Genomic DNA, 22,880 nt, shown 5'->3' with positions numbered 1-22,880 from the left:
AATGCTATGTAAATAGTTGTCACACTGTATTGTTTAGGGTATAACGACAAGAAAAAGAAGTCTGTACATGTTCAGTACAGATGCACCACGCATTTTTTCTTCCAAATATTTTTGATCTATGATAGGCTGAATCCAAGATGGGGAACCCAGAGATATGGAATGAAGGCAGGAAGTGTGTGTCTGTTTTCATTCACTGATATATCCCTAGCACCGAGAACAGTGCTTGGCACATAGTAAGCAGTAGATGAGCACTTGTTAAATGAAAAAAGGAAATCACCCCTGTCTTGAAAAAAGTTTATAATCTAGTTGAGGACAGAAAATCTAGATAAGGATAGAAAATACAATAATCGACCAGGTGCGGTGGCTCACATCTGTAATCCCAGCTCTTTGGGAGGCCAAGGTGGATGGATCACCTGACGTCAGAAGTTCGAGACCAGCCTGGCCAACATGGTGAAACCCCGTCTCTACCAAAAATACAAAAATTAGCCGGGCGTGGTGGTGCACACCTATAATCCCAGCTACTCAGGAGGCTGAGGCATGAGAATTGCTTGAACCCAGAAGGCAGAGGTTGCAGTGAGCTGAGATCGCGCCACTGCACTCCAGCCTGGGCAACAGAGTGAGACTCCATCTCAAAAAAATAAATAAAGAAAAATAAAGAAAATACAATAATCCCAAAATGAATAAACATGCACAAATTATACTAACTACATGTATAGTAAAAGTATACCAAATAAGAAGAGATCATGTTGGTTAGAAATAGGGTTTCATGGAGGAAAAGCTACATGGTGATATGGAAAAATAGGAATCTAGAAGAAGTATTTATGTGGTGGCTGTTCCAGTTACTATTTTTGAGTTAGTGGCTCAAAATAACAAATATTTTGTTATACTCACAGGTTCTATGGGTCAGGAAACAGTGGAGATGACTTTGTACTACAGCATCTGTGACCAGCTGGAAAAGACTTGAAGGCTGGCAATAAGACTCAATAGCTGGGGATTAGAATCATCTGGAGGCTTCCTCACTCATATGTCTGGCACCGGGGATGGGTAGCCTTTCCATGTTGCTTGGCTGCCTCAAAGCCAAGCACTTTAGTGTTTCCTCAAAGCACTAAAGTGGCTAAAGAGTAACTGGGCTTCTTACATGGCAGCACAGGGCTCCAAGCATGTGTGCTCCATACTTGGAATAAAGGCAATAACACATTGCCTTTTATGTCCTAGCCTCAGAAGTCTAAAGTCTCAAATGATTTTTACTGTACTCTCTTGGTCAAAGCTGTCACAAGTCTGCCCAGATCAAGAGAAGGGGTAGATACAGGTCCCCACTTCTCAATGAGAGAAGTGTTAAGGAATTTGTAGCCATTTAAAAAATCCATTCCTGCTAATAATGAATAACGAAGAAATGACTCATAAAGAATATGGGTTAGTACTTCCACTTACTTAATAGAAAAAAACAAAACGGTTTTGGGAAAATGGGAAGGCGTGTGATTCCCACTATTTCACTTATCTTTACATCTTAAGCAAATTAACTTAATTTCTTATTTATGAAATGAGAATCATCCCCATCTCACAGGGCTGTTTTGAGCATTATACAAGCTTCTACAATTAATACAAAGTACCTAACAGTAATTGGCACCCAGAAGGGGCTAAAACAAATTAGTTTTCTTATACTTACTTATGTTTTTTTACCTAGTAATGCTCAATAAATGTCTTACTAAAAGAACTGTATGGAGACTATTAATATATCACAATTCCAAGCCTTCCAAATTGCCCAAGTTGGCTTAACTTAGTGTAGTTATTTTTATGTAAGGGAGAAAAAAATGGGTATTAAACATTAACAGAATTTTTTTTATGTAAAACATGGCAGGCACAGTGGTTCATGCCTATAATCCCAGCAGTTTGGGAGGCTGAGGCAGGAGGATCACTTGAGGCCAGGAGTTAAATAACTGCCTGGGCAACACAGTGAGACTCTGTCTCTACCAAAAAATAAAAAGTTTAGCTGGTCATGGTGGCTTGTGCCTATAGTCCTAGCTACTCAGGAGGCTGAGGTGGGAGGATTGCTTGAGCTCAGGAGTTTGAGGCTGCAGTAAGCTACGATTGCACCACTGCACTGCAGCCTGGGTGACAGAGCAAGACCTTGTCTTTAAAAAAAAAAAAAAAAAAAAGGTGAAACACTAACCAGTGGAAAGGGGTGTCATATTTAATATGTATAATTCATGGCAGTAACACCTATTTCTCTTTAACTTCATTAACATTAGGGGCAGGTACCTAAGATGGTAAATGCTTATGACCTACAGAACTAAAGATAACACACCTTAATGACATCATTTGTAAGTCAATTTTCTCAAAGCAATATAAAAATATGTATTTACCATTTTGCATTTTGCCCCAGTGTTCATAATCAGTTCCCTCATTCATGTCTCACTACATTTACTGAATCTAAGCAGATGAATATAGTTCACTACACAACTGAAGATAGGCAGTAATTCCAGAAGGCAGCTGGATAAGAGAACCCTAAACCTCAGAACTATGTACAATCATCTCATAAATACTCAACCTGCTTCCCTTCTATCACCAGGCAAAGAAAATTGAGAGTCTGATTGCTCCTATCGTTCGCTGCATTTCCTATCTGCACTCAGACCACTATTTATGATTTCTTTTGCTTTTTTGGGATGCCTCTAATACAGGCAGGAAGAGAAGATGCATAACAAGATTTTAAAAGCCAGATTCAAGAAGCTCCCCTCCTCCAAACTTACAGAGCTAAAGTACTTGGTTAACTTTAGATTGATATAAAACTGGGTATTTTATTAAAACCAAATTTAAATCCAGCTTTCTCTTTTTTTACTTTACAGAATTTTATTAAAATAAAATAAAGACATTAGTTCACATTTTCCTAGATTTAAAAAAGCAATATGGGACAATTGAAATATTAACCAAAAGTTGAGGGGGTGGTAGAGACCAAATATCTAGAAATTTTTAAGTCACGAGGGAAAAAACACTATTTTTATCTGAAAGAAGAAAATTTAAAATGATGACAAAACCATTCACACCATCACACTAAAAAGCTTCTGCATAGCAAAAGAAACTACCACCAGAGTGAACAGGCAACCTACAAAATGGGAGAAAATTTTTGCAACCTACTCATCTGACAAAGGGCTAATATCCAGAATCTACAATGAACTCAAACAAATTTACAAGAAAAAAACAAACAACCCCATCAAAAAGTGGGCAAAGGATATGAACAGACACTTCTCAAAAGAAGACATTTATGCAGCCAAAAGACACATGAAAAAAATGCTCATCATCACTGGCCATCAGAGAAATGCAAATCAAAACCACAATGAGATACCATCTCACACCAGTTAGAATGGCAATCATTAAAAAGTCAGGAAACAACAGGCACTGGAGAGGATGTGGAGAAATAGGAACACTTTTACACTGTTGGTGGGACTGTAAACTAGTTCAACCATTGTGGAAGTCAGTGTGGCGATTCCTCAGGGATCTAGAACTAGAAATACCATTTGACCCAGCCATCCCATTACTGGGTATATACCCAAAGGATTATAAATCATGCTGCTATAAACACACATGCACACGTATGTTTACTGCGGCACTATTCACAATAGCAAAGACTTGGAACCAACCCAAATGTCCAACAATGATAGACAGGATTAAGAAAATGTGGCACATATACATCATGGAATACTATGCAGCCATAAAAAATGAGTTCATGTCCTTTGTAGGGACATGGATGAAAGTGGAAATCATCATTCTCAGTAAACTATCGCAAGGACAAAAAACCAAACACTGCATGTTCTCACTCATAGATGGGAATTGAACAATGAGAACACATGGACACAGGAAGGGGAACATCACACTCTGGGGACTGATGTGGGGTGGGGGGAGGGGGGAGGGATAGCATTAGGAGATATACCTAATGCTAAATGACAAGTTAATGGGTGCAGCACACCAGCATGGCACATGTATACATATGTAACTAACCTGCACATTGTGCACATGTACCCTAAAAGTATAATAATAATAAAAATAATAATAAAAATAATTATAATTACATGCTTTCTAGACCATGTTTAGGGAAAAAGTGGTTCAGAAAACACCACTTTCTAAAAGGAACTAAGCAAAAATAAAAGGGAAAACATAAAAATTTATTTATTGCTTTTTGTTATTGTCACTAGAACTTTGTTGATAAGTCTGTTTTTCTGAGGTGACACCACGAGCAGGTTCCACTTTTCCCATAAAATATCTAAGTTAAAATAACCTTTTCTCAAGATGTTAAAAAACTTTCGGGGAAGGGTACCTAATATTTTTTAAGGTTTATTAATGCTTTCCACGGGCTATAATAGGAAGCAAATAAATCTATGTCAGGGAATCACGGGCTGTACTGTGTCAAAGAAAAATTTCAGACAGCACTCCCGAGCAGGAATATGATTAAAGTCAACAGTTGAAAGGACTTTCCTAAGGACTAAGAATTCTGCTTATTTTATAATCCAGACAAATATAATCATTAGAAAACATATGTGTCTGATCTTTGTAGCTGCATGAACTGGCTCACTATATTTTCTTTTTAAAGAAATGGGAGCAAGGATAGAAAGAAAAGATAGAAAAGGCTTTCAATGTAACTTTTCCTGTAGTTATACATAGGAATACACTAAATTATGTGGTAAGACATTCCTAAGAGATGATTACTAATGATTACTAGCGATTTAGTAATTGCTAAGGAAATTAGTTAGAACTTCTTGGGGAGTTCTACAGTTGAACCCAGAATAGTCTCAATCTTATGACCTTAACAGAAGGTCAAGAGCATTATCAACTCTTGACATTCTAGTCAGCATATCAGCTAACTCTTAAATAAAATGTAAAGATTCAGTTTATAAACAAAGTAATTCTTCCTTTGTTTGTTAAGGAAATAGTGCCCTCTGGAGGCAGAAATGTATCTAGCATAATTTGAGAACTTTAAAAAAAAACTTCAATGTGTAAGAATTAAATATACTATCTGTGGTTCCCACCCATAGGTGTGCAACAGAACCCACCTGAGGAACTTTTTAAAACATACACATGCACAAATTCCACCTAGACCTCCTGGAGCATAAACATGTGTGTTTTGAATAAAAGCTAAGTAGTAATAGCTAAAGATTTTAGTAAACATATACGATTTACTGTCTATTGTCCATTCCCCCTCTTGGAATAATTCCTAAATACATTTTGGAAAATCACCCTGCCCCCATTCACAGCTATCTCATTTGGGTAAGACTGAACTGATACCTAGCTCCAAGGTTGGGTCTTGCTAAGTTTAAGTCAATTACCAGTCCCATCCTCTTACAAAAAAATTATACAGCAGCTGGTGGAGGGAGACAGTTTCTCTTCCTTTAGATGACAGGACATGACGATGTGAGGTTTGGGACTGTAAGCAGGCAGTCATTTTGCTACCAGACTGAGACAGCCTAGAGCTGCTGGGAACTGCTGGGTCACTATAAGTAGTCTGACGATGAGGCCAAAATTGCATAAAGCAGAGTTAAAAGATGGAGAGACTCTGGATCCATGGTGACATCTACTGAGCAGCAGTGCCCTATCTTTGGACATCTCAGTGTCACTGGCCAATAATTTTTCCTTTATTGTTTAAGAAACTTTGAGTTGGTTTTTCTATCAGTTCCTGTCAATTTTCTGTTAATAACCCTGATTAATACAACTATCTTATAAGAGAAACATTTATTCAATATTTAAGAAAAAAGTTATTTGATTTTGCTCATTTAAAGCAAGGGAAATACATGTATATTTTTATGGGCCTCAAATATGTAGGCAATAGATAAAGTTAGAGCTATCACCATAAAGGTGTCCTCCCTAATTAACTTCTTCCTGCTCTAATAAACAAAATTCCAATAATCCATTATCTTGACCTAAACATTTCTAATGTTAGTTACACTGCATATAGCATCCAACTTATTATCCAATGTCACTACTAATGCAGAAGGGAAAAAGCAAATAAGACTAACCAATATAATTTATTAACAGTATTTAGTTATAATGAAGGAAAAGGTATAATAAAATGGCCAGAGAAGCCAATTAATAAATTATATATTTTTAAAAATATATATATAATTTCCATTATTTATTTTAGATGTTAATGTGGCAATCAAAAGAAGTTGTTTTATTCTTTATATTCTTGTTTTATTATTTTCTTTACATTTAGTACTTAAAAATCAACCAAAAAATAAAAGAGGGATTTGTGTGCTAAGCATCTCATTAAATTAGCAAAAAGCACTAATTCACCTGGTTACTTTTCATCAGGTTTTTTCATTATATATTACTGTGATTTTTTTTTAAGAGTATTAGGCATTAGGATATGTATTGTGCCTTATACGCATGCAAATCACGCAAATCACAGATTACCATTTGATCAATACTCTGGGTAAAACAAAGCTCAAGATCTGCTCCATAATGAACTAAGAAATCAAAAGTTAAAAGCCATGAAAAGCTTGTATGAATTACAAGAACTGAAGTATCATAAAGTTCTAGAAATCTCTCTAAAAGATTATCTTGCTGGGTACAGAGGCTCTCGCCTATAATCCCAACACTTTGGGAGGCTGAGGCAGGAGATCACTTAAGCCCAGGAGTTTGAGACTAACAGGGGTAATATGGTGAGACCCTATCTCTACAAAAAATAAATTTTAAAAAATCGGCCAGGTAAGATGGTGCGCACCTGTAATCCCAGCTACTCGGAAGCCTGAAGTGGGAAGATCACTTGAGCCCAGGAGTTCAAGGCTGCAGTGAGCCATGATCCAAAAAAAAAAAAAAAATTGCTCTTTATAAAAAGAAATACAGTCATCATGGACTATAAGCCAGAGATTAATAATATCATAGTTCTAAAGTACGCAGGTCACAAATAGTATAACTAAATGTTCTATTACAAAGGTAGGTTACTGTAAGAGTTATGTTAATTATACCAAAAACAATTTTCAGAGGGAAATACAAAGTACTTCTTAGAGAGTTAGATAATGCAAGGTGAAGTATTAGGTAAAAAGCTACAGACCAGATACAGCTGAAGATCGAAATTTAAGTAAAGGAAACTGACACTAACTGCTTCTAGAAGAAATTACATTTTTCCCCAGAATATACATTCAAAACACATGTAAACCAAACATTATTTTAAACCAAAAATAAGCATCCTTATTAACATAAGATGAATAAATATGATTTTACATTCCATCTTCTGGGTCATTATCTGAATGTCTGAATATAACTTCAGCTTTCTGCCTTCTGTGCATGGGTTTATACCAATTCTTCCTTATCCTCATCTCTGCTGATTAAAATCTTACCCATGCTCCAAACTGATACAAATATTTAAATGCCTTCAGGGTCCAGGCAGGTAACAAGAATAAGTATGGCAGGCAGGGTATTTACCGTAGGCAGGATCATTATAGAGTTTAAGTCTCATCTAAAGGTATGCAAATTCGAAACATTTAGAAAAACCACAAAACCAAATCAAACATGTCTACAGGACCAAATTCATCTACTATTACACACTGTTGTTATTTGTTTGTAGTTATCTGTTCTTCTAGATTAAAAGAATCCTAGTGGTCAAGAACCATTCCATATCTTCCCCTCAGCAATTAGCACAGTACCACAGAAATGCACTTTAGGGCCTGACAGCGGCTTACACGTGTAATCCCAGCACTTTGGGAGGCTGAAGCAAGAGGATTGCTTGAGTCCAGGAGTTCGAGACCAGCCTGGGCAATACAGTTAGACCCTGTCTCTACAAAACAAATTTTTTTAAATCAGCCAGGGTAGTAGCATGGGCCTGTAGTCCTAGCTATTTGGGAGGCTGAGGTGGGAGGATTGCTTGAGCCCAGGAAGTTGAGGCTGCAGTAAGCCAGGATCAAGTCACTGCACTCTAACTTGGATGACAGAGTGGGACCCTGTCTCAAAAAAAAACCATATATATATATTTGTTTAACATTTTTACATTACATTATATATACATTTTTGCTTAATAAACATCATTTAACATACACTCCCAAGTGAAAAATGACACTCAGTTTAGACAGAACCATCTAAGGAATTACTGCTTTGTTTATAGGACTATCTTTTGGGACACAATCAAAGCCTTACTTTAGATAAGACAAAATATTTCATTTCTTGTTCTTTATCAAAGTAGCCTGTCCTAGAATAACCTAAATCTCTCATAGAGCCACCTGCTAATTACCTCACTTGTAGAGGGAAATAAGGGTTTTGAGCTATAATCAATTATCTGGAATAATTCAAAATCCAGTCTTTGGATTATCTGAGATTGTCACAGGTCACTGTAAACTAAATACTCCTCTAATTCTCCGATTACCTAAGTTATCTCCTTTTCCTTTTTAAAAAGTGGCTGCTACATTTTTACCTTTCTAGTTTTCAGGGGCTTTTGTACCTCAAAAGTGTTCACAAATAATGACTAGTGGCTTTGTGGTAGCATCTGCCACTCCTTAAGTGGTTGTTTGTCATCAGGTTTGCAAATCATCTGATATAAATAGCTTTTTAAAGTAGTCCTCAACCATTTATCTCCCTACTCTATTTCTGCTTTCCATGATCTTTATAAGTGGCATTTTCTATAATTAACTGATTACTGATGATATTAAAAAAAAAAAACAGAAAGCGGAGCACTCTTATCTATGAGGATTGAGGTCTCTACATTTTGTTGATCCTCCTCTTTTGTTTACAGAACTGAAAAAATGTTTTTATTTTTCCTGTTACCTTTTATGTTTTTGGCAAAGTAGCATGTCCCTTATTTACTTTTCTGTTCTATTTACGAAGGGACCTACAATTACTTATTCTATTCCATATATATTTGTTACCCAATCTGCTTTTGCTTTTGGTTGTTTTCTAACTTACCTTTTAGGATTTTATGTCATTCAAATGTATTAAATCAGCTGTAAGCATAAAACTGCTTTATACAGTCCTCTCTAATGGGGGAAGACCAGAAAAGAAGTTGGTGGTAAAGGATGACAAAAGAAATAAATGTCATATACATTGCCTTTTTAAAATGGCAATCAAATTGCATATACAATACAATGAATTTTACAAAGGAACACTCCATCAATAAAAAAGCATATAAGTAATCAGAAGCTGACATGCAATTAATCAGTCAAGGCGTAATTTTGCCAAGTACCTTCACAAAGCAATACATCAGCTTTACATAGATAAAACAACAAAACATTATAATTAAAATGAAAAATTTTTAAACTGCCAATAATACCTCATTAGTTCTAAATGTTTATGCCAGTTCCTGAATTTGTATCTTTACTACTAAAAATTAAATAAACATAAATTATATTTTACCCATACCGTAACATCTCAGTCAAAGGTCACGTATCCAGTCAATAACCAGGATGAAAGCAAAAGAAAAGTTTCTAAATAGCCAAAAGTGATACAGTTCACACACTAATAAATAAGGTGTAGTAAATTCTATCATGGAATACCATATTGAATTCAAAATAAATAAACTACAGCTACATACAACAACACAAATGAAATACCCCAACTCCTGCTGAGTAAAAGAAGTCAGACACACAAAAAGATGCACTCTGTATGATTTCATTTAAATAGAACCCAGAAAAAGGCAAAACTACTCTGCTGTTAAAAGTCAGTACTGAGAGGAAAAGAGATAGTGACAAAGGAGAGGAATGAGGAAGGCTTCTACGGTGCTAGTAATGCTTTATTTCTTGACCTCATAGTTACAAGTGTGTTCACCTTTTTTTTTTTGCAATTTAAATAGACTATTTTTTAGAGTAGTTTTAGATTAACAGCAAAACTGAACAGAAAGTACAGAGATTTACTACATACCCCACAAATTCCAAAGTCCACAGTGTACACCGGATTCACTCATAGTGTTTTACATTCTATGGGTTTTGATGCATGTATACACAATTACATACTTTTAGAGCAATAGTCTCACTGCCCTAAACATCCTCTGTGCTTCACTTAGTTATCCCTCCACCACTCCCTCACTCCTGGCTACCATTAATTTTTTTATTGCCTCCATAGCTTTCTCTTTTCCAGAATGTCACATAGTTGCAATCATACAATATGTAGACTTTTCAGACTGGCTCCTTTCACTTAATAATATGCATTTAAGTTACCTCCATATCAATGGCTAGATAGCTCATTTCTTTTTAGTACTTAATAATATTCCATTGTCCAGATATACCAGGGTTTATTTATACATTCACCTACTGAAGGACATCTTGGTTGCTTCCAAGTTTGGGCAATTATGAATAAAGCTGCTATAAACATCCATGTGCAAGTTTTTGGGTGAACCTAAGTTTTCAACACCTTGGGATAAATACCAAGAAGCACAATTGCTGCATCATATGATAAGACTGCGTTTCACTTTCTAAGAAGCTGCCAAATGGTCTTCCAAGGAGGCTGTAGCATTTTGCATTCCCACTAGCAATGAGTAAGAGCTTCTGTTGCTCCACATCCCTGTCAGCGTTTGGTGTTGTCATTGTTCTGAATTTTGGCCACTCTAATAGGTGTGTAGTGGTATCTCACTGTTGTTTTAATTTGCATTTCCCTTATGACATATATATGGAACATCTTTTCATATGCTTATCTGGTATCTCTGTATCTTCTTTGCTGAGGTATATGTTAAGGTCTTTGGCCCATTTTAAAATCAATTGTTCATTTTCTTCTCATTGAGTTTTAAGAGTTCTTCGCATATTTCAGACAAGAGTCCTTTATCAGATAAGTCTTTTTCAAATATTTTCTCCCAGTTCTGTGGCTTGTCTTCTCATTCTGTTGACAGGGTCTTTCATAGAACAGAAGTCTAAAATTTTAATGAAGTTCAGTTTATCAATTATTTCTATCATGGATTTTTCCTTTGGGGAACAATCAAGACCAATTAAAAAGTCATCGCCCCACCCAAGGTCATCTAGATTTTCTCCTATGTTATCTTCTAGGGGTTTTATCATTTTGCATTTTACATACAGATCTGTGAAACATTTTGAGTCAGTTTTTGTGAAGGGTGTAAGGTCTGGTCTAGATTCATTTTTTTACATGTGGATGTCCAGTTGATTCAGCACTATTTGTTGAAAAACTATCTTTGCTACATTTTATTACCTTTGCTCCTTTGTCAAAATTCAGTTGACTATATTTATGTGGGTCTATTTCTGGGGTCTTTAATCTGTTCCATTAATCTATTTGTCTGTTGTTTGTCCAATACCACATCTTATTCATTACTACAGCTTTGTTTTGTTTTGTTTTGTTTTTGAGACGGAGTTTCACTCTACCGCCAGGCTGGAGTGCAGTGGTATGATCTCGGCTCACTGCAACCTCTACCTCCCGGGTTCAAGCGATTCTCCTGCCTCAGCCTCCCGAGTAGCTGGGATTACATGTGCGCACCACCACACCCAGTTAATTTTTGTATTTTTAGTAGAGACAGGGTTTCACCATGTTGGCCAGGATGGTCTTGATCTCCTGACCTCATGATCTGCCCACCTCCCCCTCCCAAAATGCTGGGATTACAGGCATGAGCCACTGCACCCAGCCTCATTACTACAGCTTTATAGTAAGTCTTGAAGATGGGTAGTATCAGTCCTCCAACTTTGTTCTTCTTCAATACTCTGTTGGTTCTTCTGGGTCTTCTGTCTCCATATAAAGTTAAAGATCACTTTGTCAACATCCATAGAAAAACTTGCTTGGATATTAATGGGGAATACATTAAATCTGTAGATCAAGTTGGGAAGAACTGACATGTACCATGTCCTTGCTCCATAAGAGGAGAGTTTCAAGCCCTTAAAGACAATTTACTACTGTCACTTCACCACAATCCTAAAAGACTTTGCTACATAGTCATTAGCAGACAAAAAGAAAAAAGAGGCAAGTTAGAAAAAGAATCAGAAGTGCATTTCTTCTAGGCATTTACAGTTGCAATTACTGCCAGGACTCAAAAGAAAACTCTTCAGAGTAGCAGGCTGGAAAAGCTCCTTGGAGCCAAGTTAAAGATCCCTCATGCCAAAGAGAAAGAACTGGACTATTTCTCTACCACACAAGTTAGAAAGGGAATGGTATTTCCATTTTTTTTCCTCTATACTGATGCAAATTTTTCCAGTTAGGAGAAGACTTATATTAGCTTTAAGTAGTTCTCTAATTGGGTCTGAGTTACTTTCAAAAAGCTGAGGTACTGCTTGAGGGTAGGAACTACTTATTGAACCTCTTTTATATCACTTACAGAGTTAGCAAACAAGCTAACAAAACAGTCTATACGCTATTTCATAACATAAATACTTATGACACAAGATCAGGTAGCTTGTGTGTGCATATGCAGTTTTTGGAAGGGAAGCAAATGGAGGTGTAGGTATCAAGTACTTGTTTCCAGAATCATTAAGCAATCAAATAGAAAGATGTTTTCTAGGGTCACTGAACTGAAAAAAAATCAGGCTAAGAGGCTATATAATCCAATCAAATGTCTACAGCCAAGACTGTACTTCAATCGTTTTTGTGAAAGAGGCAACAGACTATTCACTATGAATGGAAATTCCCCAGTGTCCCTCAGTAATTCACTTTAATATTGATTTAACAATCCTCCCTGTTGAAATGCTTCCCCTTATCACATTTAGAGACAAATTCCTCTTGAAACAGACCAAAAGACAGAACTGAAAAATACTTGACCTTCAAATCTTAAGATGAAAACAGCTCTTGCTTCACATATTAGAAAACAGAAAAGCATTTACTGAGTTCTGTGTGAAAACAGAACAAACAAATAAACAACAAAAAACAAAGATGCTTTGCTATTTACAGAGCAGAACTTGATTTCCAAGGAAATACACCAAGGAGTATGCAATGATAGTTATGGCTTCAACTCTGGAATGATGAACAAGAGCTAACATTTCTAAACATTCTTTCCCAACAGGCAGATTTTGAGAAAAACAGTTCCAAGATCCCCTAATCTAAGAGCATTGTGTTCCAGTATCTTTGGTTCTCTGGCTTATGACCGATAAGAACAATTACTTGAAGATCCCTAGAAACACAAGATGCTAAGGCAATTCATGTTTTAATCAGAGGGTACTGGGTAAGCATATTAAAAGTAATGTTAACAGTTAAATATGCCTACAACTCTAAGCCTGAGAAATCCCTTCTTGACAGGGTATCAGTAACAGATGGATGTAAGGACAGAGAGAACGATAAAGAGAAAGTAGAGGCATTATGTAAAATCTAACATAAAAGCTAAGAATCAATTTGTCCTTGGATAAATAAGTAACTAAAAACTTGTGGCATCTCCTCCTATATTATCATACTTATTATACCATATTGTTAAGTGTCTTATTATTTTTTTCCTCCTCTGAGCTTCTTGAGGGCAAGGATACATTTTTGTATTCTCAGAGTCTAAACAGAGTGCTCAGAGCCTGACTTACATACAGTGAATGGCTCTGGGCTAAGTATCTTCCTTACTCCTCATAATAATCATATGAGGTAGGTACTGTACTGTTACTCTAATTTTATAGATAAAGAAACCTGGAATCATTTACATTAAAGAACTTGCCCAAGGTCACAGAGCAATCTAACTTCAGAGTATATGAATTTAATCACTGTACTATATTATCTGAATAAATGAATGCCTGCTTTTTTAGGCTTCTAAGTTTTAATAACTAATTTTATAAGTCTGCTGATTCAGATATCATTCTGCATTTGTGTCTTATGTACTGAAATGACTACATGAGCTCAAGAGTCACCAGAGGAGCATAATATTTGGGGGCCAAGCAGGTAATTCTAGGATCCCAGGGTTGTTTGTGGACTTCACACTTTCAACATATGGTTAAATGTTAACATTAAATTAGTTATTTTAAAACACAAGTACATTCATTTTTTACAATGCAAGTTACTACAATAAACTCTTGGGGGTGATTGATAATATAACAAAAGTAGTTAAATAGAATTCTTTTTAATAGGAAACTTTTAGAAAGAGCTATAAGGTTAAATTAGCAAGCCCATTTTACAGATAAGTGATCAGTACATGGTTTATCATTAGTTTAATAAAATATTCAATTCAAGGGGATTTATACACACTAGACTAAGCCAGTGTCTCATCTATGACTCCAAATAATAAAACAGCTTATGAAATTATTTAATCTTACATTCTACCTAAAACAACCATTAATTAATCCTCAGTATATCCTGTATATTATTCAAACAGAAATCTTTCCACCCGCAAAAGAGGTAGGACTTCAATGACATGTAATAATATTTATTTTTCTTCAGATCAGAACCAATCAAGGATGGAAAACAAATCTATCCTTTTTTAATTTGTCTTACATTTTAAATTTTCAAAAATAAACACTCATATAGAATTAATTTTTAAACTGTGAAATATTAATTCAGTTAGACCTAGTCAGCACTACTATAAATCATCAAAACATGAACAAAGCATAATACATTGTAGAAAATAAGTATACTTTTCTCCATGTTAATAAGATGTTTACAGTGCCAAAAAGAAACTGACATTTACCTGCTCATTGTTGACAATGAATACCTCTATTCTTAATTTTTAGGAATACAGTAGATCTTGCATATATAAGAACAGTCTTTAATTCCTTAACGTTTGCTTACAGTGACTGAAATGAAAATTTTTGGTCAAATTTTTACATACCTTGAAAGTAGAAAGTCCATAAAGTCTTGTAGTATGAACAGTTTCTTGGGAAATATTTGTAATGTTAGTTATAAAGTCCTCAAGATATTTACAAGCTTGCTCCAGGTGTGTTGTGTTTATGATGATTTGCACCAGCTAGAAAACACAAGATATATCCAGTAAAATACAGGTTACACGTATGTAAAATCACCTAATTTTTAAAAATAGGATTATTACTTCCAGCAACTGTACCATATCTACATAATTGCAGCATTATAGGATACAACTATCTGATTTTAAAAGCCTGTTGCAAATACTGCTTATGAATTTATATATATATACACACACACACACACCAAGAGTCTAAATGCCAGTTATTTTAAAATAACTTTTCATAGTATGTTTCAAATCTTAAACATTTAGCAAGTAAAAAATTAGGATTGTGACTTTTCCTGTAGTCTGGCAATCAGAAATCTAAATAGATGTTCTAACATCTTTATCTACTATTCCCCATATGAACCCTTTTCCCTCATTTTTTTATTTTTTCTTCCAGAGACAGGGTCTTGCTGTCACCCAGGCTGTGTAGTGCAGTGGTATGATTGTAACTCACTGCAGCCTCAACCTCCTGGGCTCAAGTCCAGAGTTAGCTATGAATATAGTTGCACACTACCACGCCTGGCTAATAGTCTTCATTTTTTGTAGAAACAGGGTCTCACTATATTGCCCAGGCTGGTCTCAAACTCCTGACCTCAAACAATCCTCCTGCCTTGGCCTCCCAAAGCTCTCGGATTAGAGGTATGAGCCACTGTGCCTGGGATCCTCACATTTCTGGAATTTACACTGGTGTTTTTATTTTGAAAACAAATCTGCTTATATTAATACATTTAAAACAGGAAGCTAGTTTTACAGAATGACGTTCAGCAATAATTTAAAATAATTGTTTCACACAATGAAACATTTCACTATATGTGTCTTTTTAACCTACCTCTGTCAAACCTATATGAGGTTTTCTAATAAGGTTCAATAAACAGCTACTCAAAGTTCTGGTCAGCAGCAGATTTGTTGATTTTCTAAGCATATCGTCTATTTCTGTTGAGCTAAAAACAAAGATTGATATTATTAAACTTAATAAATAATGAATGTGGTTAGTTAACATGCTAAATAATTTAACACAGTTTACTAAAATAATTTTCCCCGTCATTATTTTATATCTTTAAATAAACTACAAAGACCCATATTTATTAAATCACAAACTACAATTTAACTTTGCAAAAGGGACATTTTCCATAAAGTAGAATATTCATATATGGCATAATTTAAATTTATCCAATGAACAACCACAGAAAAATCAAGGAGGACTTGGTATAAGGAAACAAAATTATTCCTAAATTCCGACTCCATCATGGGATAGTAACTTTGTTGTTTTATTATTTTTATTATTGTTTTTGAGCCAGGGTCTCACTTTGTCACCCAGGCTGGAGTACAGTGGTGCAATTATACCTCACTGTAGCCCCAAAGTCCTGGATTCAAGCAATTCTCACACTTCAACATTCTGAGTAGCTGGGACTACAGATGCATGCCACCATGCCCAGCTAGTTTCAAATATTTTATAAAGACAGGGTTGCACTATGTTGCCCAGGCTGGTCTCAGACTCCTGGACTCAAGTAATTCTCCCACCTTGGCCTCCCAAAGTGCTAGGATTACAGACGTCAGGCACCACGCCCAGCCCCAAAAGACAGTCGCTTTGAAAGAAACTTCATACACAACTATAGCTAAAAATTATTTAAAAAATACAAACTGATATGAGCTCTTTCTAGATATAATAAACAAATTTAATTTTTAATATAACTAAGTTATCAATTTTCATTGATTTTTTAAGTCTTCAAAGAAATAAATTACCTTAAACTAATTTTAATATGATGTTTCTTAACATCCTAAGTATTACTAAGCTAGCACTAAAAAACAAATTCCCTTCTCCTAACCATTCGGTCTTCAATTTAAGTAAATAATGATTTCTTGGATACAGCCTCGTTATCACAACAGTTAACTGTCTGTAGACCATGGATTATCCATCTCAGCACTATTGACATTTTAGGGTGGATAATTCTTTGTCGTGGAGACTGTCCTGCACATTTGGATGTTTGGCCTCTATCCACTAGTTTCAAGTAGCACCTCTCCCCTGAACTGTAACAACCAAAGATGTTTCTAGACATTGCCAAATTTGTGGGGAGGAGGTGGTGGCAGGAGAACCAAAATTATCCCCAGTTGAGAACTACTGCCTTAGATACAGGCTAACATTTTTGCATCCTTTTACTTTTTATTAAAATACTACTTTTAAAAATCTGTGGGCCAGGCGCAGTGGATTGTGCCTGTAATCTCAGCACTTTGGGAGGCTGAGGTGGGTGGATTGCTTGAGGCCAAGAGTTCGAAACCAGACTGACCAACATGGCAAAACCTCATCTCCACTAAAAATACAAAAATTGGCAAAGAGCAGTGGCGTGAACCTGTGGTTCCAGCTACTTGGGAGGCTGAGGTGGAAGGATCACTTGAGCCCAGGAGGTCGAGGCTGCATTGAGCCATAATTATGCCACTTCATTCCAGCCTGGGCAACAGAGTGAGTTCCTGTCTCAAAACAAAACAAAAACAAAAGCAAAAACAAAAACAAACAAAAAGAACTATCATTCAACCCAGCAGTCCCATTATTGGGGATATACTCAAAGGAAAATAAATCATTTTACCAAAAAGACACATGTACCCATATGTTCATTACAGCACTATTCACAATAGCAAAGACACAGAATCAACCTAGGTGTCTATGGCAGCACCCCTGGCCTCTACCCACTACTAGTTCCAGTAGCACCTCCCCATTGATAGCAATGTTGGATTGGATAAAGAAAATGTGGTATATAAACACCATGGAATACTACACAGCCATAAAAAAGAACAAAATCATGTCCTTTGCAGCAACATGAATGCAGCTGGAGGCTATTATCCTAAGCAAACTAATGCAGAAACAGAAAACCAAATACTGCATGTTTTCACTTGTAAGTGGGAGCTAAACACTAGGTACACATGGATGTAAAAATGGAAACAACAGATACTGGGGACTACAAGAAGGGGAGGCAGGGGTTGAAAAACTACCTGTTGGGTACTATGCTCGCTACCTGGGTGACACATTCAAGCATACCCCAAATCTCAGCATTACACAATATGCCCCTATAACAAACATGTACCCCATGAATCTAAAATAAAAGTTGAGAAAAAAAAGTTATGGCATAAAAATAATGTATTAATGTTTCATAAAAGTTATGACAAAAATGCATTTGTGATTAGTAAACTTACCTCCGGTGTAGTGACTCTGAAAATTTAAGGCTGGCATAAATAAATTCTTTAACTTGAATGTAAATATGAGGCACTGACTGAGACATGGGGAATTTCTTTGGGAAAGACTGCTGTAGAAAAAGAAAGTTAATATGAAAAAGACATGCTAATCACTAAAAATGTAAAATTAAATTGATTTCACACTTGAATAGCAAATACCTGCATCAAAAACTCTGTTATATTTCTACATTTTTGATATTTTATCAAAATATTTCTGAAGAAAATAATGTGGCAATTTACCCTTGTTTCTTAAATCATATTATCAGACTTCCAACAAGCAGAGAAAACACATACCAATACCTCTGGTGTATTCTGATGATGAGTATTCTGGTGATGAGTATTCTGTCTGTAGGCAATGCCTAGGCTGTCTGCTTCTTTGTGTATTTATCATACAAGAGTCAGGGTGGCCATGAAAATTATAGGCCAGCTTTCTGGCTCAGAGTCATTAAATAATTCTAAGACTCCCTTCATTTACCTTCAGTGAAGGCTTGATGCCAATTCAAGAAGTTATCGAGTTTATTCCATAACTCCATGCCATTAAACACTGGTATGCAGCCAATGGCTTACAGGGTCCTTCCTGGCTAAACTACTTTGTAAGTCATTATGCATTTGAAATTCTCAGTCTCTAAAAGGTAAACTCCTTCCAAGATTGTTACTAAAAAAACCCTCTTTTCTATTTCAGTAAGTCTAATATACCCTTCTATCTTCACCTTCATTGCAACCTTGTTATATCGGTGAAAGTACCATCACCAAGATCACCAGTGATCTCACAGTTGTTCAATCCAGTGGTTTCTTCAGCTCTCATGTTACCTGACTTTTTTGAAAAATCTGACACAGTTGACCCACTCCTACTTCATAAATGATCTCTCCTTCCTTGGATTCCTGCCCACACTGGTTTTCCTCCTTTTTCTCTACCTACTCTATTTCTTTTCCTCTAGCCATTACTTAATTATTGCTGTGCTTTAGGGTTCTGTCCTAAAACCTCTCTTTCTACTACATATACTTTTCTTGGATGATCTCATATGGTCTTATGACTTCAATCACCATACAAGTACCAATATCTCCAAATCTACAACTCCAGATCAAATCTTTCTCTTAAGTCCAAATTCATGTATCTACCCATTGGACAGCTCCATTTGGCTGTACCATTGAGATGAGTTACTCAATAGGTCCAAAAGTGAAATTATCATCTTTTTCTTCTAAATTTGCTCCTTTTCTGTTTCTTATCACAGTGAATGCTGCCACCATCCAAGGTGGAAACTTGGTTATCTTACTTGACCCCTTTATCTCCGTTACCCCTCATATGCACATAATCAGCAACTCCTGTTGCTCCTACCTCCTAAGCATCTCAAATCAGCTTCAATGACCATAACCCCCATTCAGGTTACATAACCCTCTTCTCTCATCAAGATAAATGCAAAAATCTACTAGGTGGTCTCCCTGCCACCAGTCTTACTCTTTTCCAATCCATTCTCCACATATTAGCCAGATAGGTCTTCCTGAAGCACAAATCTGGTTATGTTTTTACCACTTAAAATTCTTTCATGGCTTCCCATAACCCTCAGGAAAAAGGATAAACTCTTTAACACTGTTTAGTAGGGCCATTATGGTCTGGTCCTTTCTACTTCTCCAATTTACATCTCTTGAGCTTCATCTCTTGTACTTCATCTACTTTGACCTTTATGCAGCCTTTCCGCATGGTGCATCCCCTATCTTAAGCAATGCAAACTTCTGTGAATTATAATTTCTTATTTATTTTATCTACCCTCACTTGACTATAAGCTCCTTAACACCAAAGACTGAAAATCTAGCACATAGCACTGTTTCTGGTATATAGTAGGTATATGAAAAATATTTGAAATTATTTTAATAATATTAAAGGCAGAATATAAATATGTTCTTATTTTGGCCAAATGATTCTAATAAAATTAACACAGCTATCTACAAAAATATTTTTGCATGTATGTTTACTATTACTCCTCCATTCATAATTTATGTTGAAAATAACTCAAGTTATTTGATAGTTTTATATATTTTCTAATAGTTTTAATTGAAAATTATACTTAAACTAGGAAAAAATATACACACACAACCAAAAGACTTTATTAAATAATTTATGAGATTTATTTTTCAGTTGTCGTATTTTAATTTTCCATGTGACTTTAACTATTAACAGTAGTTCTTCTTTTTAATAATGAGTAATACATAGACCAATGAATACAACTTCTAAGAACTTAAGAGGTACTGCATACATTAGAAATGCTCTGCAAGCAAAGTTAAATTTCCTTTTAATTATAAACCTATTATGATTGGAAGGGATATTAGAGATTACTGAGTTCAAACTCCTCATTTGACAGATGAGGCACAAATGCCCATACAGGCTCAGTCATTTGCCTATAATAAGCCACAAGCAGCCAGGTACGGTGGCTCATGCCTGTAATCCCAGCACTTTGTGTGGCTGAAGCAGGCAGATCATCTGAGGTCAGGAGTTCGAGACCAGCCTGACCTACACGGTGAAACCCTGTCTCTACTAAAAAAAACTACAAAATTAGCTGGGCATGGTGGCACATGCCTGTAATCCCAGCTACTCGGGAGGCTGAGGCAGGAGAATCACTTGAACCCAGGAGGCAGAGGTTGCAGTAAGCCGAGATGGCGCCATTGCACTCCAGCCTGGGCAACAAGAGCAAAACTCCGTCTCAAAAAAAAAAAAAAAAGCCACAAGCAGAGCTAGCACATGAATCTAGACCTAGTCTAGTGCTCTTTATATAGACACTAGCCTGAACAAACTCATTACCAGTAACTAAAAAAAAAAAAAAAAACTAAGCCATGAGATAGAGAATATTCTGGTGATATTTCTTGACAGAACAACTTTCATTGGGCTTTCAAAAAATACAGAATTAGAATAATTATTCTGGCCTCTTGTATTAAAACATAGCTAATAGGTATATGCAATGGCGGCATTAGCTACAATCTAGAAGCTATCCATTTAATTACCTGGTTCTGTATTTAGTGACTAGTACACATAATATGCTTAGTTTATGTATAAAAATAGAACAAAAATTTACAGTCATGATTCACTCAGAATTTGGTCTTGCTCATGCTGAAGTGATAAAAATGTAGAAAGGTACTGAATTACAAAAAGTTGGGAAAATAATAAAGAAGAGTAAGGAGAAAAAAACAAGAATAAAGAGAATACAAAAGTGACAGTTACAGTTAAAATGACATCCTTTTCTAATGAGATCTAATTCTACTCAAAGATATTGGATAGGTACAAGGGTGCATGTTTGCACGTATATATATGCACATACACATGGATTCATGTGCATTCTGAGAATCTCCTACATGGCTGGTCTACTTCCTTTCTCTACCCTGTGTTTTGTCATCTTGACTCCAAACATAAATATTCCTACTTCAGGAAGAAATCTACAGGTAGCTATTGCCTTCACATATCACTTATTTAACCAATATAAACTTTTTGTAAAAGTGTACTTCTTTTAAAATCTTCCACAGTGATAAACAATTCAAAGAAATTCTTGTCTCTTTCACTAGGATATACTCTTATTACTATAAATCTACTTTTCATTTGGAATCCACCCAACATTAGTAACACCTCTCCTAGGAATCCACCTAACATTTGGGGCAACTACTTCTAGTAGGCCCAGGAAAGTCTCTTCTTAACGTCATCAAAATCTCAGTAGTAGTAGTAGTAGTAGCAGTAGTAGTGGTAGCAGTAGTAGTAGTAATAACATACTTTTTAAAACTTCACAGAACATAATTAGTTTTCTCAATACAACAAAAAGTTGCCCCTCAAGAAACCACTGTTATTTACAGTCTCAGCTTAATATTTAATATTATGTAGTAACAAATACTATGAATTTATTTTTAAGAAAATCCTTGAATTAAAAACTAGCTTGTACCTTTTCAAGGTCTGGATCTTGAAAGGGAAATTTGCTGATGACAATTTTATATTCTTCTTCATTGACAACAGGGATGGGGCTGTAATTATCTTCTTCAAAAATGTCCCTGTTAGGAAAGGAAAATTGAAAACTTATCATTACAAAGCATATTATTAGACTACTAAAAGACAATACCTTAAAAAACCCCAACTATTACAAAAGCAGTTTTTACTTGTCAATTAAAGGTCCAAACAGGAAGATACTGCCTAAGCATCCAGAATTCTAAAATTCAACAACAAATAGGTCTTGTCCCTCAAAATCCAGGTACAATCTCCTTTTTCCACTAGCTTGTTTTACAACCTCTCAGCACTTTAGTTTTCCATGCTAGAATAATTCTCAAGGTGATATATTCTGAACAAGCTCATTATCTGTAACTAAAAAAGGATCCACGTAATGGAAAGTATTCCTGTCATAATTCTTTTTATTTTTTTCTTTTTATTTTTTCTTTTTTGAGACAGAGTCTCGCTCTGTCACCCAGGCTGGAGTGCAGTGGTGTGATCTCGGCTCACTGCAACCTCCACCTCCCAGGTTCAAGTGATTCTGCTGCCTCAGCCTCCCAAGTAGCTGGGACTACAGGCGTGTGCCACCACGCCTGGCTAATTTTATTTTTAGTAAAGAAGGGGTTTCACCGTGTTAGCCAGGATGGTCTCGATCTCCTGACCTCATGATCTGCCTGCCTCGGCCTCCTAAAGTGCTGAGATTACAGGCGTGAGCCACTGTGCCCAGCCTCCTGTCATAATTCTTGATAGGAATAATTCTCAAGTTGTGTATCTTGTGTCTTCTCTTTTCCCAATGAGATTATAAACTCTTGAAGATCAAAACAATGTGTTATATTTGTTTAGCCTCTCATAATGTCATGATTAGAAATGGATCTTTTATAGTTGGTGACGCAGAAACAGTTACTACTCATCAAATATTCATGTGCTCTCCTG

At 35.9% G+C, this 22,880-nt stretch overlaps 1 protein-coding gene across 23 annotated transcripts in view; it reads right to left on the bottom strand.

Annotated features, from left to right (window-relative positions):
- EXOC6 (exocyst complex component 6) overlaps positions 1–22,880 on the bottom strand; it is a 257,578-nt gene that overhangs the window by 86,828 nt on the left and 147,870 nt on the right. For 19 of the 23 annotated variants that reach the window (XM_055093148.3, XM_055093149.3, XM_055093140.3 and 16 more), the window contains 4 exons: positions 21,910–22,015; positions 17,954–18,063; positions 15,597–15,708; positions 14,633–14,767 (listed from right to left, as the gene is read on the bottom strand). In XM_055093148.3, coding sequence (XP_054949123.1) covers positions 14,633–14,767; positions 15,597–15,708; positions 17,954–18,063; positions 21,910–22,015 — 463 coding nt within the window. The remainder of the gene's footprint in view (positions 1–14,632; positions 14,768–15,596; positions 15,709–17,953; positions 18,064–21,909; positions 22,016–22,880) is intronic. The other 4 variants (XM_055093143.3, XM_055093141.2, XM_034931110.3 and 1 more) reach the window with 1 other exon arrangement.

This window comes from Pan paniscus, chromosome 8 (assembly GCF_029289425.2).
Source record: "Pan paniscus chromosome 8, NHGRI_mPanPan1-v2.0_pri, whole genome shotgun sequence".
Taxonomy (NCBI): Eukaryota; Metazoa; Chordata; class Mammalia; order Primates; family Hominidae; genus Pan; species Pan paniscus.
Note: the sequence above shows the minus strand (reverse complement) of the source record. Positions and strands in the feature narration are given on the sequence as shown.